Source organism: Scleropages formosus, chromosome 22 (genome assembly GCF_900964775.1).
Source record: "Scleropages formosus chromosome 22, fSclFor1.1, whole genome shotgun sequence".
Classification (NCBI taxonomy): domain Eukaryota; kingdom Metazoa; phylum Chordata; class Actinopteri; order Osteoglossiformes; family Osteoglossidae; genus Scleropages; species Scleropages formosus.
The window spans coordinates 1771523-1780611 of record NC_041827.1 but is presented as its reverse complement, the minus strand read 5'-3'; the positions used below and the strand labels follow the sequence as shown (position 1 = coordinate 1780611).

At 42.4% G+C, this 9089-nt stretch overlaps 1 protein-coding gene across 8 annotated transcripts; it reads left to right on the top strand.

Moving 5' to 3' along the window:
• Positions 1 to 289: 289 nt before the first annotated feature.
• phtf1 (putative homeodomain transcription factor 1) lies at positions 290 to 7835 on the top strand. Of its 8 annotated transcripts, none has more exons than XM_018725225.1 (18): positions 290 to 374; positions 1019 to 1219; positions 1709 to 1812; positions 1919 to 2010; positions 2095 to 2164; positions 2284 to 2442; positions 2561 to 2741; positions 2843 to 2957; positions 3113 to 3286; positions 3373 to 3606; positions 3728 to 3856; positions 3994 to 4263; positions 4524 to 4655; positions 4795 to 4881; positions 5388 to 5543; positions 5831 to 5926; positions 6559 to 6684; positions 6840 to 7835. In XM_018725225.1, exons 2-18 carry the CDS (start codon positions 1197 to 1199, stop codon positions 6858 to 6860), a joined length of 2169 nt encoding a protein of 722 aa, XP_018580741.1. In that variant the 5' UTR covers positions 290 to 374; positions 1019 to 1196; the 3' UTR covers positions 6861 to 7835. The 8 variants fall into 8 exon arrangements, with proteins under 8 accessions (XP_018580741.1, XP_018580743.1, XP_018580740.1 ...); XM_018725227.1 differs by lacking the exon at positions 290 to 374 and adding an exon at positions 589 to 827 and having other exon boundaries at positions 1024 to 1219; XM_018725224.1 differs by lacking the exon at positions 290 to 374 and adding an exon at positions 589 to 827.
• The last annotated feature ends 1254 nt before the right edge of the window (positions 7836 to 9089 follow it).

Below are 9089 nucleotides of genomic sequence, written 5' to 3'. Positions count from 1 at the left end.
TAAATTTTGCCGTTATTCTTAAGCTCCAGGGGAGCATAAGAAATTAAAGATTTAAGATATTAAATTATAAATAAAAATTTTATTTAAAAAAAAAAAAAAAAACTGTGTTAACCGTCCTGAGTAGGACAGGTAACAATGTAGGGATGCAGAGCGAGGTGCCACAGGAGGCTACGACATCACTGTCACCATCGCCAAGAGCAGCGTCCAGTGTTCTCCATTAGAGAAACGTCGCGAACAGTATGTTGGGCAACGAATACTTCCGTAGTAATTTCCTTCATTAGAGTTCATTTAAATAAGACATTTACGTATCTTCCGCCGTTTCCTACCAGGCAGGTTCTGATTACCAAGGAGGTTAAAAGCGCAGATGCCCGCAGGTCAGTGGTACTTTTTATTATATCAACAGCAACACTGAATCACTGCTATTTCTAAAGACAATGAATGAGCGAGGGACTAATACAGAGAGTCGTAATAGAGAACGCGGGCTTCACAAGAGTGTTTCGTGGGGGCACGCCAGGCGCGCGCGCTAGCCTGTCTGGTGGGCTGCGACTCGACAGGTTGCTTAACCCGGAAGAAGGAAGTACAGCGAAACTGGGCGCCTGGCCAGAGCCAGGGGAGCCGGGCATGAGCCGTTTCGGAGCAGCCACACCTACACTTCATACGCTGCGAACTCCGTGTTCCCCCTTTAAAGGAGTTGTGTGCGCCGGAAACATGGCAGCTGTGAGCTGAGAGTTTGTGGCGTCGGTGGCTAGCTAGCCTACTAGTGGTGCTGCTGCTGCTATTGGCCAGCGTCGGGCTTCGCTTTCGCTTTCCTCGACACACGGGCCGGGGTGGGTACTGCGCGTCTTCTCAACTGAACTAACTAACTAACTAACTAACCAACCAACCACCTATTGAACTAAGTGTTGGGTCGTGCGTGAGTGATGCACCACACTGATGCAGCGCTCGAGTGTCCGTGTCCAGTGTGAATGAGGACTGAGTGAGTGTGTCCTGTGTGTAAGCTGTTGCAAAATCTGCTCAGTGCAGTGGAGTGGCCGGACAGCGGAGAAGCGGTCAAGTTGGGAAGGAGCCCGGTGTGACCAAACAAAAATACAAATAAAACCAAATGCGTAATATCGACTGACACTCTGGACGATTCCTCCAGTCATCTGATGAGTGGAAGCGGAGTGTGAAAGATCTCACTTCATCAGAAACAGTAAATGCCTTCGAGAAATCACTCAGAGTAAGTATTAGTGTTGTTATTATTGTTGTTGTTAGTTAATGAGCAGTGTCTTCATTACTGTCATGATCATCACATTCATCACATTGTCTGTATTTGACACAAACCTACCTTGGTGAAGTTTAAATCACAGTCACACAAAGGTATTTAACAAAGTTAGGAAAGCCATTTCAACATTATGCTGCAGCTGATTAATCGGATATGTGCTGATATTCTGTTCTTCAATCTTGTAAAGATTAAATATGCATACGTTCAGTTTCATTTACATTTATGCATTTGGCAGATGATTTTCTCCAAAATGATGTACAACTCAAGAGTAAGCAATGTTCCAGAGCTTTACATTGGGGTTGAGCTATAAATTTCTTTTTTTGACATTTCTTGGGTTGCATTGGTATTCTGTTCTTTAATAATGAAAGCATTAAAGCATGATTGTGCTGCTTATGTTTTAATTGCCTTTGGAGATCATTCTGCTGCCACATATGCTTGTCACAGCTCAGAGAGCTCCTCTCCTGTATCTGCAGTGAAGTGCCCTGACGCTGAGGCTCTGGTCGCATCGGATGACAGCGATGGCAGGGATAGCGTGGTATCAAGAGAAGGTCAGGCGCAGTGGGAGTACTAATGAGATTCTGTGCTGCGGGTTTTTACTTTCACCAGAAAACTGAATGCAGATTTTTTTTTTCCCCCCCCCCACTCTGTTTGGAGAGAGGTGTGGTGTTGACGTGCTGTTTTGCCAACAGATTGGGGCCTACGACCAGCAGATCTGGGAGAAATCTCTGGATCAGGCTGAGTTAAAAGTAAGTACGTGAGCTTTGAGAGCTTAATCTGTTGTCTTTTGCTATAAATGTGTGGAAGAATATGAGCTGACTTCAATTTCTTAGGGTATTGGCAGCAAACCAAAGAAGACTGGCCACATAAAGTCTGACCTCATTGATGTTGACTTAGTAAGAGGTGAGAACTAAACAAATGCACTCAGTCTGTGGGATTGTTTTCTGACTTCTTCCCACACTATTTTGGTCATCTTTGGTAGGCATCTGAATGCAGAGGACCCATTTACCAATTTTTTTCAGGGTCTACATTTAGCAAAGCCAAGCCCCAGAGCCCCTGGACAGCCCTCACCCGTAAGGGTCTGGTTAGAGTGCTTCTGTTCCCCTTCTTCTTCCAATGGTGGATCCAAGTGACTACCTGGAGCATCTCCACCTGGCTGCTGCTTCTCTACTTCCTGCAAGGTCAGGGGTGTTGCTCATTGTTATAAATCTTATGGCAACAAAGGTCTGGAGTGTGGTTTTTTTTTTTTCTGCAAGTAGTGGAGTAAAGCTTGTGATATTTTTACATATGTCCTTGCAGTGGCAGCACTGGGTGTATACCTGGAGGTGTCAGCAGCCACTGTCAGTGAAGTGGTGGGACCCATGTGTCTAATGCTACTTTTAGGGACGGTACACTGCCAGATAGTGTCCACAGAGTCCAGCCGGAGCCCTTCAGTCAGTCCCACCATCAGCCCTACGGCAAGCTCTACACGTAGGAAGAGGTAGGGATTTGTAGGTATTGATGAATGTCTGTGTTCCAGAATATTCTAATGGAGCATAGTTGTTTGGTTCTAAAAAAATTCTGCTGAACATTTTACTTTAGACAGAGGAAGAGCAGGGGAATGAAAAAAGAGACAGCTGAACACCAAGATGTCTTAGACCTGCAGTCCTGGCAGCTGGAGGAGAACCAGAGACAATACAGGGTGGAGAAGAGGGGGGTAAGGAGCATCATTGTGCTATATTATGCCACTATGATTGGCTGTTGAGGTAGAGTATTTTTATTCCTGTTTTAAGAATTCTGTTGTATTTGAATTCTTGACAGAATTATGAGCTCTGCTACATCTTTTTTTTTTTTTTTTTTTTTTTTTTAAAGAATAATTTAAGGAAGTCTGAATTAGAGGTCTCAGATGACTTTTCCAGTGAGGAGGATGCTGAGGAATACCGTCGGTCAACTGCAGGGAAGCATTGCCATGCAAAAGGCATTACTCATGCATCTGTCCTCAGAAAGAGATGTTGCAGTTCTTCTCAGAGCAGCCCACCACCTCAGGTGCATCCTCAAGTGAAGCATTTGATTAGTTTTATTGTTATTGTGATATACAGGAGACAAGAATTGTGATATTTTACTTTGGCCAGGAGGAGAGTAGCGAGGTCCTAAGGAATGCAGCTAAGTTACCACCTCGGGAGATTACGCGCCTACGGCCCACAGAGAGGCAGGCTTCTGATACAGACGATACCCTGTGGGAAGAGCTCCTGCAAGGGCCTGACTCAGCCTCCTCTGGGAGCAGTGATAGTGAAGGAGAAACCCGGCAATGCCACAGCCTGCCTCTGCCAACCGCTCTGGACAGTGAGGATGAAAGTCTCCAGCAGGTAGGTCTGTGTCCCTCTACACAGGAAAGATGACGCATTTTGGTTTACAGTTCTATTCAACCTGACTGGCAAATACATTGGAAGTATAATGCAGTGTTCAGACCAACCTTCTCTCTCTCAGGGTCATCTGTCTTGGCTGCAGGCCTGTCACCCCTCTGAAGACCGCGTCAGTGCCATCATTTGGGAGCATGGTGAGTGCAAGAAGGCAGACATGTCTGTTCTGGACATCAGCGGCATCATCTTGAATCGGGTGAGTTCACCAGCTTCCTTCTGTGGTCATTTTACATTTTACATTCCATCTGTGAGAGTAGTACATGTTTTGATATGTATAAACAACGAGCAGTTGTGAGAAATGAGTCTTAATAGAACTTATTGTTCCTGCTGCAGGTGAAGGCAGTAGAACAAGGGATGGGGTACCTTATGCTGGGAGGTGTGATGACTACTGCCTTGGCATCACTACCATTTGGGTTCCGGTTGGCACAGCGACTGGACATGACACAACTGGGCTCTGTGTCCCTGACAGAATTGGTGCACATGGCTCTTGGGCCACCTAGTGCCTGGGCATATGTATTTTTTTTCATTACTACTGTGGAGCGAGTATGCCTCTCTGGACTTTTCTTCTTCATGATGTGTGTGGCAGAAAGGACTTACAAACAGGTGAGCTGTGTCTTTATGCTAGGTTTGAGGCAGAAGGTAAAATAATTAACTGAAACGTTGCTGGTTCAAATCCTTCAAAGGGCCATGTTGTCATACACAGTCAGCCAGTGTAAAACCTGGGATGCTTCAGCAGAATTGTCTGTTTAAATGGGTGGATTATAATTCATCTCAGTTGCTTAAAATTTTGTATGCAGTAATAAGTTATGTATCCCACCTTACGAAATATTGTGCCTCAATTTGAAATTCCCCCCCCCCCACAGCGTCTTCTGTTTGCTAAGCTCTTCAGCCACTTGACGTCAGCCCGCAAGGCCAAGAAGTCTGAGATTCCTCACTTTAGGCTGAAGAAAGTGCAGAACATAAAAATGTGGCTGTCTCTGCGCTCATTCCTGAAGGTTCTCACATCTCTTCTACGCAAATTCTGAGGGCTGTCAGAACTTCCTCCTACCATCATGCTCTGTACACCACCATCCCCCACAGGGCATGTTCTTCTGCCACACAAGATCTCATGTTAACATTACCTTGTCATTGCAGAGGCGTGGGCCCCAGCGCTCGGTTGACGTCATCGTGTCCTCCATATTCCTTCTTGCCCTTTCCATCTCCTTCATCTGTTGTGCCCAGGTCAGCCATGTTTGTCTGTGAAATAACATATCTATACCTGTCATCTCACTCTTGGCATAAATACATTTTTTTTTTAATGGAGAAGTCATGTGAACTAAAATAAACTCACTGTCCATAACATAATGGCTATATTTCCAGTTGTAACAAGTACAGACATTCTCAAGGAACACTGGTGTACTTTTCTAAATTTCTGAAATGGTGAGATGTACAGAAAAATGTTTTTGTTTTGTTCATGAAATGGAAGAAAAAACAATACTCTATGCCTTGAAAAAATAGACCTTAAGTATTGGTATTGCAGTTCTCAGTGAAAGCTTAAACATTAAACTGTGAATGACATAGAACCCAACTGTCCAATAACATAAAGGTAAAGTGGACTGGTTTGGTGTAGCTCCTGTTGGCATAGAGAAGTGCAAAACAGGAAGGTGTGAAGTGCCCTCAACTGGTTCTGCAGCTTTCCAAGGTCACTGTCTGTTTTCTGGATGTTCTTCTGCCCCTCCCCACCGCAGCTGCTCCACAGCCACCACACTTTCCTCCACTCGGAAACCAACTGGGAGCTGCTGGTGTGGGGCTCAGCCCTCGTCGTCTTCCTATTGCGCCTGGCCACCCTGGGCTCTGAGACAAACCGGAAGTATAGCAATGTGTCTGTGCTGCTAACTGAGCAGGTGATGGCTCCTCCCAGCTGTATCAAGCTTCTTGTGTCAGCATTTTTTTTTTTTCTTCCCTAGGCCAGCCTCTGGTCTATGAATACAGCCATAGTACAGTGTTCGACAGGGATGATAAACAGTCTTGGGTTAGGGAGCCAGATTCAGATTTTTGTAAAAATCTCCAGTGATTTTTGTGAATGAATATGTATATAAAATGTCGTCTTTTGTCTGTTCCTCTTTTTATTGCTATAAATAGGCTAGTATCTTTTACTACCTACATAACCCAGTCTTTTTTTTCCCCTTAGATTAACTTGTATCTGAAGATGGAGAAGAAACCCAACAAGAAAGATGAGTTGAATATTGTAAACAATGTATTAAAGCTGGCTACAAAACTAATGAAAGTAAGCATGGAGAAATGTGTGCTAATTTTCAGTTGGCATGTCAGCCTTTTTACTCTAGATTACTCTCTCATATCAGTTAGAGCTGATACAGTTAACTGATTAAAATTTCACATGATATTTATTTTTCTCTGTGGTTCACATTCTCATTGTATTCAGTGTTATTTAAGTGCTTATTTATCTTTACTTCCTCTGTGAGCAGTGACTTGGTGGTGAAAACGGTGTATCAAGTAGAATAGTGCAGCTGAGAGTGCAGTGGTTAGAACAGCTGCCTTTGCACCCAAACATTGCAGGTTCAAATCTTACATCCAGCTGTTGTACCTTTGAGCAAGGTACTCACTCTAAATTGCTCCAGTAAAATTACTTATCCATAAAATTACCCAGCTGTATAAATGGGTAAATAATTGTAGGTATTTTAACATTGTAAGTCACGTTGGAGAAAAATCTTATCTAAATTTAGTGATTAAACAACAGAGAATCCCTAATAGTTGAATTGCAATATGTGAATTTGTATAAGTGGGACTAATAAAGTAAGTAGGACCATAAAGCTGAAATGTGTAAGTTTGGACAAAATCTTATAGGCTCCTTTATATAGCTCGTAAAAATGTATCTGATCACTCCTGTCTGTATTTCAGGAGTTAGACACTCCTTTCCGGCTACTCGGACTGACTGTGAACCCTCTCATCTACAATATCACACGGGTGGTCATCCTGTCTGCAGTCTCAGCAGTGGTCAGTGACCTACTAGGCTTCAACATCCGAGTGAGTAGAGAAAAATCTGAGTGAGTTTAAAAAAAAAAAAAAAAAACACATAATACTTCAATAAAATACAGGGTAAGGTTTTTAACATCTTACCTTGTGTATTATTGTATTATGCACCGCATTAAATTATTTCCTTCCCCATCCTTTGTTTCCAGTTGTGGAAGATTAAGCCATGAAGTGACAGCTTTAGCCAGAAGACAGTGCACATCAGGTCCTGCAGATAATGGATCAGAGAACAGATTAGCCGGTAATTGTGAGCATTCACACTAGTCTGGAGCACCATTGTGCAGTCCTGATTTTACACTGCTGGAGATGCGTAGGTATATCCAAAAGTCTTACATCTGCCATTGAAGCAGTATTTACACTGGATTCACAGGACTTACTCTGTGCTTAATCAACAAAGTAGTTATTGGCACCCTAAGGATATCTCTGAGTAGGGTTCTGTCTCCCAGCCCAAGGGGAAAAAAAATGTGCAAACTGTTTCCACAACACAGTGCCTGAAGAACACCATAGATTTCTGCATAGGTCACTTCATAAGGGTATTAAAGTGAACATTTCTGAAGACATTCTACAATTAACATGTGTGATTACTATGATCACTGCATACGGGATTGGTACTGCAGGTAATTCAGTGTACTTGTTACAATACTTCTGTTTAAAGGACTTCATCTTCAGGTGTAGCTACTGAGTGCCTTTTCAACACTACAGATTCTTTAAGTAGACGAAAAGGTGTGTAAGCGCAAAAACTTTCAAGAAACTTATTTTCAGAGAGAAAGAAGAAATGACAGCAAAGGGTAAATACTGTATAGTCTGGTAAACTTATGATTACAGCCCATTTACTGTAAAGGTTAGCTTCAAAAAGCTTTTATTATTATTGTTATTAATAATGATAATCACAAGTGTTTATGTTCTGTGAAAGATTCTGCCACCTCATCCATTTTCTTTTAGCTATTTATTAAAATTACTGAATGTTGATGTTTTTTCTGAATATTCAAAATGGGATGAACTGTCTTTTGGACATTCTACACCACTCTGAGCTCAATGAGTGCTCTTTTTTGTTTGCCAGTGGTTTATACATTCCTGTGCTACTAAAGATTAATGCTGCAATGTTCTGAGGAGCTTCAATAAATAGTTTAACAAAAATAAACTGGCTAAGACATCTATGTATGATCTTTTTTCTAAGGTAAGGTATATTTCACTTATCAGCCTGTTCTTACATACTAGTCAGTTCCCTGTAGATGATGCCCTTTTCAGTCACTTCTGCAGACTAGGGTTTCGGTGTAACGGATATAAAATGAAACATTTCTCATCAGTACTTAAGAAGCAACACTTTAACACTGGAAATGCAATCATTGTAATGCCACTTCAACCACTACACTATAGTACCTCTTAACCTTTTAAGTCATTGCATATAAAAAATAGCTTATCAGGGGTATGTACAGTATCACTATCACTGTCTCCTTGAGTTGTGAAGCAGCAGCTGCCAGGTTGTGCGCTTATGTCCTTAACTATCTATCCAGTATGTGTAACCAGTTGTGCAGTTCTGCAGTGTGGTGTCTACAGCTTATCACAGGATACCTATACGGCAAGAGGCAGTTTGGATGGGACACCAGTCCATTGCAGGGAAATCAAACACATACACTGTCGCTGTCGCATACATATGAAAGGTCATTTAAAATTGCCCATTCTTCTGTAAGGCATGTTTTTGGACTGTGGAAAGAAACCCATGTGAACAGAAGGAGGACATGGAAACCACACCGATAGAGCTTCAGATGTGATGATGGATGTGCCACTGAATCAAAGCTGACTCATAGCAATCATTTATATGGTTTCTGTGGCAAGAGAGGGAACTGAAGTTGTTGACCATGTGTATGTTTTTGGGGAGTAAACACGTAAACACCACACACCCACGAGTTGGATTCGAAAGTCCACTTCCACTAAACAGCTCAGGAAGTGAGACACCACGAAGTCTCTTTAAGATGTGAGGATGCTCCACTTTGATCAAATAAACTATTGTTTTTATTGAGTATTACGCTGTTACCTTTATCCAAAGTGACTTACAATTCTAGATACAATACACTGAACTCCCTACCATAATTTTCTCATTTCTATTCCAGAGCAATGTAAAACACTTATACATAAACATAATCTATGGAAAATTCAGTCACCAATTCACCTGAAACACATGTCTTTGGACTGTGGCAGAAAACCAGAGCACCCAGAGAAAATCAACAGAAACAGGAAGGATATGACATGCAAACTCCACCTGGATTGAGTGGAGAAGGAATCTATGTCTAATCGCACCATCCAGGTGCTGTTTGCTGAAGTTTCCTGAGCTGAAACTGGCCATGGAAATACAGTGCAGAGAAGACTTGACAGCTGCCTGATTCTTCTTACAAGGACAC

Excerpts from the sequence above, each read along its gene's own strand:
- phtf1 (XM_018725225.1), top strand. The coding sequence starts at position 1,197 with ATGCCTTCGAGAAATCACTCAGA. Across the intron at positions 3,857-3,993 it reads GCGGCATCATCTTGAATCGG|GTGAAGGCAGTAGAACAAGG; the intron begins GTGAGTTCACCA and ends TTCCTGCTGCAG. Across the intron at positions 4,882-5,387 it reads CCTTCATCTGTTGTGCCCAG|CTGCTCCACAGCCACCACAC; the intron begins GTCAGCCATGTT and ends TCCCCACCGCAG.